The sequence below is a fragment of the Silene latifolia genome, chromosome 8, assembly GCF_048544455.1.
Source record: "Silene latifolia isolate original U9 population chromosome 8, ASM4854445v1, whole genome shotgun sequence".
Classification (NCBI taxonomy): domain Eukaryota; kingdom Viridiplantae; phylum Streptophyta; class Magnoliopsida; order Caryophyllales; family Caryophyllaceae; genus Silene; species Silene latifolia.
The window spans coordinates 111031760-111037666 of record NC_133533.1 but is presented as its reverse complement, the minus strand read 5'-3'; the positions used below and the strand labels follow the sequence as shown (position 1 = coordinate 111037666).

At 37.5% G+C, this 5907-nt stretch overlaps 1 protein-coding gene across 3 annotated transcripts; it reads right to left on the bottom strand.

Moving 5' to 3' along the window:
• Positions 1–881: 881 nt before the first annotated feature.
• On the bottom strand, positions 882–5176 carry LOC141597340 (putative nucleoredoxin 1). Of its 3 annotated transcripts, XM_074417766.1 has the most exons (3): positions 5159–5176; positions 4990–5067; positions 882–3623 (listed from the first exon to the last, which is right to left on the bottom strand). In XM_074417766.1, exon 3 carries the CDS (start codon positions 3614–3616, stop codon positions 1376–1378), a length of 2241 nt encoding a protein of 746 aa, XP_074273867.1. In that variant the 5' UTR covers positions 3617–3623; positions 4990–5067; positions 5159–5176; the 3' UTR covers positions 882–1375. The 3 variants fall into 3 exon arrangements, with proteins under 3 accessions (XP_074273867.1, XP_074273868.1, XP_074273866.1); XM_074417767.1 differs by lacking the exon at positions 5159–5176 and having other exon boundaries at positions 5016–5067; XM_074417765.1 differs by lacking the exons at positions 4990–5067; positions 5159–5176 and adding an exon at positions 4163–4586.
• Positions 5177–5907: the final 731 nt, after the last annotated feature.

The window sequence follows — 5907 nt, the reverse complement described above, 5'->3', positions numbered from 1 at the left end:
AGTTTCTCTTATAAACTAATAAGCAGATCTACATACCGTGTGAGTAGTGACACTAGTCCTCATACATTATTAGATTATCGAAAATCAGAAAATCATCTTTGCAAATACTCTCCCTAAATATCTGCATTTCTTCTTACATTTCTACAATTTTTTCGATCACATTTATGAGATTCTTGATCCATCGAATAAAATTAAATAAATGCACGTCTTCTGACGATTCAAATTCTAGTCAGTCTTAGAGAAGATGACAACATTGAAGTTACACTGTAACAAAGACTACGTACTTTGCACATATATAATCCCAAACTTCAAACACAAATTAGCGTTACCTCTTCGGTATTCCATTTATAGTCTAATTCTAATTTCATAACCAGGAATTAAGTCCTTTAAGTCCACGTCCCTTGTAAAGTTGTAACATAAAAGTTGTAGTAAATGCTAAAACAGCTACTCCGTATATTGTCACTATGTTCGACTTAGAGCATAAGAGCAACATCGGCCACCTTTTTTTTTCTAAAGGAAGCCACAGCCCACGGGCTACAAGGCCGATTTTTAAGTTGATGTAATTTAAATCTGAATCATGAGCACCGCTTCTCATGACTTTACCAACTAAGCTAGTTGACATCTACCACATATGTCACATCAGTGATGCAATATTAACTACTTCAAAAATTTTGTTTGAAAAAGTCTTAATTCCTGGTTGAGAAATTATAAGGGACGTGGACTTAAGGACTTAAGCTTGAGAAATCCAACTAAATGAACATTTTGCCACACTCCACAGCGGCAGAAAGACATCACCGATGACTTGCTGGGAATGAGAGTAAACGCCAAGCTACAAACATAATTTACATAACAAGGGACTTAAACTAGACACACATAATTAATTTAAATAACATCCAGAGCCTTAAACTACCCAGCCAGAGACATAATTATTAGGTACAGAAGCCCCATTACCTCTGTCACGATGTCATACCGACATCACTCAGCATATAAAACTTGAACTGAAATCACACAAGACCTTGATCACATCCGGCAATGTGTTATGGACAACGATATGCTTCACATCACCGCCTGCAGATGGCATTTTCAAGTCTAATTCTAATTTACATAACAATGGACTTAAACTAGAGACACATAATTAATTTAAATAACATCCAGAGCCTTAAACTACCCAGCTACAGACATAATTTAAATAACAACGGGAACGGGATGATAACTTATTCTCCATTTCTTCAAATAAGAAAAGATGCAGAAAATCTAGTTAGTCTTGCTCAATGCACGGGTTGACACCATTTAAGAGAGCTTGACAAGTATACGCCCAAATGACAACAGCTAGCAGGGCAAGCAATTGAATAAAGCCAGAAAGACGGACCGCCTGCTAATGCATGTAATTCTTCATCCTCTTAAGAATATCTGCTCCCAATGTGTCATCAAATAAGGAGGCAATGGAAGTGGACTTTTCAGGTAGACGACCACAAACAGGTCGAGAGAGAATCATTCCGTCTTTATCAAATGTTGCTAGGGTTGAACAAACACCCTCATCCGGATAAGCTTCCGCCATAAATATATGTTTGATAACAGACTCGCACACTTCTGGGGGTAATAAATGCCACCCCATCTTGGACAATTTCCTTTTTGAGGAACTTAAAATAGGCTCAAAAGGAACAAAAACCACTTTCACGTCCGGATATTTTACTTGAAGCTCACGCTGAAACTCATTCAATCTCCTGTACAAGGATTTATACACGGAAAAACATGTGGCGCGGTCAAAGAAAAAGAGGACATTCTTCTTGTGAAAATCAGACATGAATGTGTCTCCAAGCAATTGTCCCAGGGTGACTGATCTAAGCTCCCTCACCTTCCTTTCAACGATAACGTCCCTTGTAAAGGGATATGCATCAATCCCGTAGAAGGATGCAACATGTCTTCCCCAGAGATCCCCAACACGACCAGCATGTGGCAAAATGATTAATTGGTCTTCCGTATAACAATGGAAGATGCGCCAAAGGGTACGACATATCTTGTCGTTGAAGGGAAATGTCCACCAAGATGAGCTTCTGGAATCTTTCAAGGCATATCGTCTAACGCGTTTACAAAAGGACTTGGGATTATAATGACGTTCAAAGGGGAGAGGGACAAGAACGATCTCAAACTTACGGCCTTTATCTAGACATTTCTGATAGATATCCTGAAGATCAGGCATGAACCCTTCCTTAAAACCATCATAACAAAGGTATAATCCAACAGGCACACCATCGAGGTCAGACGTTGGAATAGACTTGTTCTCGTCACCAATTTGTGACAGAGAATCGCATTGGAGTAATTCCCCAAGGAATATAGGAGAGTCGATGGAACGAAGCCTAAGCTTGATTATCTCGTCCTCTAGGTTGATACTCTCAAAGTGCTCTTGGGTAAACGGAAAAGATCGAGCTCCATAATCGTTAAGGAAAAAAGGGCAGAGCTGCAGAACCTTGCCGTCTGGATGTACAGCAAGACAGGGCACAGTCCGTAGACACTCCAGGGTGCACAGGTCAAGAGACTCACATACATTGTCGCGGGACTCAAAATCGAAGAAAGGTATGGCAAGGCAGTCGACTGATAACTTAGAAAAAAATCTGTCAAAATCAGAAATACCAGAATCAGGGGCCATCTTGACAACCACGACCAACTTAACATTGTCAGCTATCCCTTGAAGAGATAGTTCAGAGTATAACGCTTCAATGGATCGGCAAACAGGGTGTGTAGGTTCGTCTTTATCATGAGGCACGAAGAAACAGCAGACAAGAACGTATTTGCCGTCAAGACTAGAAACAGGAACTTTCTCATCATCTTTGGGGGACACTAGAAAGCTACGAATTTTGCTGGATAGCAAGGCCTTCAAATCAACATGCTCCCCTACCTCAATTTTAATTGGAGAAACCTCCTCTCTTTCGACCTTATCCAAGTCCTCCTCCACCTCCTTTGATTTTACAAGCGTCTTTTTCGATGAATTTTCAGGAATCGGATCACATAGCTTTAGGAGCATTTTTTCCACCTTATCCATGTCCTCCTCCACCTCCAACTCCTCCTCCACCTCCCTTGATTTTACACGCCTCTTCTTCGATGAATTTTTAGGAGTCATGTCACATGACTTTAGGAGCATTCTTTCCACCTTATCCATGTCCTCCTCCACCTCCACCTCCCTTGATTTTACACGCCTCTTCTTCGATGAATTTTTAGGAGTCATGTCACATGACTTTAGGAGCATTCTTTCCACCTTATCCACCCCCTCCTCCGCTTCCCTTGATTTTACACGCCTCTTCTTCGATGAATTTTTAGGAATCGTGTCACATGGCTTTAGGAGCATTCTTTCCAACTTATTCACCTCCCTTGATTTTACACGGCTCTTCTTCGAAGACTTTTTAGGAATCGTGTCACATGGCTTTAAGAGCATTCTTTCCGCCTTATCAACCTCCTCCTTCACCTCCCTTGATTTTACACGCCTCTTCCTCGATGAATTTTTAAGAATCGTGTCACATGGCTTTAGGAGCATCGTCTCCCCTGGCCCCTTTCTAGGCATCAAAGCACTTTGCTCTTTTCTAGGCATCGTCGTCTCTATTGACTTTGCGGTCCTAGGCATAGATAACCTGTCACATTTTTTTTACTCAGTATCAATCCTTCAATCCTTCCTTATTATATATAAAAGGAACAACAACTAAGATGCTTGAGGTGTCCAGCCGCATGAATTAATACTTCATTGGTTAACATTATCGCTATCATTACAAATTATCTAAATTCAATTGAGCACATTATGTTAAGGTCAATAAATATGCAAACGAGTTCAGAAACTTTACAATAAACTCGTAACCTTCACACTTGAGCTCAAAATCTGTATATCATAATCTACCTACTGATAATATCCTAAATTAAAAAATGATTCGTCAGTTTGAATAATTTTAATTATGATCTAATTATTAAACAAGTTTGACAAGCTTTACAATATTACAAAACCAAATTATTAAACAAGTTTGACAAGCTTTACAATATCCTAAATTATTAAACAAGTTTGACAAGCTTTACAATATCCTAAATTAAAAAATTTAATTGAAAATTAAACAAGTGCAGAAGGAAGTATAACCAAAATAAAAGGGAAAACAAACAATAAGAATGAAAGAGATGATATTACCTTGATAGAAGAAATACGAAACTGAGAAACTAGGCTTGATCGAGGAGAAGGAGATGTGTTGGGTTGTTTGGGAATTCACAAAATCTTATTATAAACGGCACATATCCGTCTATAACTAAAAACGGGTCAAATACAATACCACATTCCTAATAGAACAAGTAACAGGTGAAATGGTTGGGGCCAAAAATATTACCACTTTCTACGGGTTTTTAGCTAAACGGATATATCCGTTTATAGCAAGCCTAGCTGTTGAGAATTAGGGTTGATTTGAGGAATTGAGTGTGGTTGTTATTTTGGGTTGGAGACTAGTGAACGAGTGTTGCCGAATCTTGGTCCAATGGCTTCCTCACAAACCAACAATGGCTCACGTAAAATCAAAGTTGATCGACCCTTTTTTTTTTTTTTTTTTTTCTTCTTCTTTTTTTTGATTTTCTAGGGGTTACACCATACAGTCATACACCTATGTTTTTTTCAATTCTACCCTATATCCTCGATTTTATGATGGAAACTTTAACATATGTGCTCCGTCAAAACTATAACTCAAAATTATCACTTCATATACAGACTATGGGTGGACATAGGGAATATATTTGAAACTTTAACATATGTGCTCCGTCAAACATTGAATCCTAACTCCGACTGTGTAGTCTATTAATCTAATTACCAAATCGTAACCAATCAAATTAGTTCAGTCGAATCGAAAATCTAATTTCACAACATATACTAACTCAATTCCAGCAGAAATTAAAGTAATCAGTATACAAACAAAGAAAATAAACTCAAAAAGAACATGATCATAAGAACAAGGTAATAATGCGAAAAATTACGCCAGAAATCGAGATAATTCCCAAACCGTTAGGTCCGAAGCCTTCTTCAATCAACGCTGATAAATCCGCACTTTTATCCTTCAATTCATCATCACAATAAACACGATTAAATTTCATCATAAATAAACAACAAAAACATAAAAAATAATCAAAGAAATTGATGAATTACTCGAATATCAGAAAATGGAATCGTAACGGGACGAACAGTTGGAGAACTTTGCGAGGACATCGCCGTCGCCGTTGCCGCGGCGAAGAGTAGGAGAGGGAAAGTTTGCGAGATTTTGCGGAGTTTTGTAGTTGGGGTTTTGGTGAGGTGAAGGTGTTGCAAAAATGGCGGAAAGTTTGAGAGACATTGCTATTTAAGTAGTGTACTCTATATTCCTTCTTAAAAAAAAAAAAAAAAAAAAAAAAAAAAAAAAAAAAAAAAAAAAGGTAGTGTACTCTATATATTGTCTACTTGACTTGTGTTCGTGTGACTTACGTTACGTCTTCTGCTGTAAGTCTGTAACGTCTCAGGTCAAAACATTGTCAAACGTTGCTTAAATTGCTTACTTTTTTTGGAGTGTAAAACAAGCGTTCATAATCGACAATAGTGTGAGTTTCATTCAACAACAACAATTGCTTAGTAACCGCTTAGTTGAAAGTAATGCAAAAGGCTAGTAATGTTGTCTAAATACATTACATTAGTTTTAAACCCGTGCAAAATTGCACGGGTATGTATTTGGGCCGATATTAATGTTTTTGGATGTATATTTGTTTTTGCATTTCTATTGTACTTATTTAGTTGGTCTAAATCAACGATCTACATAATTAATGTTTAAATTTGTTACAAACACGTATTGACATGCACTGGTTTATGAGGAAATAACGTAATCTACTCTTATAAATAAAAATTACATACATAAAAAATTTTACATC

What these genes read in the sequence shown, in the direction of transcription:
- LOC141597340 (XM_074417766.1), bottom strand. Translation starts at nt 3,616, where the DNA reads ATGCCTAGGACCGCAAAGTCAATAGAGACGACGATGCCTAGAAAAGAG.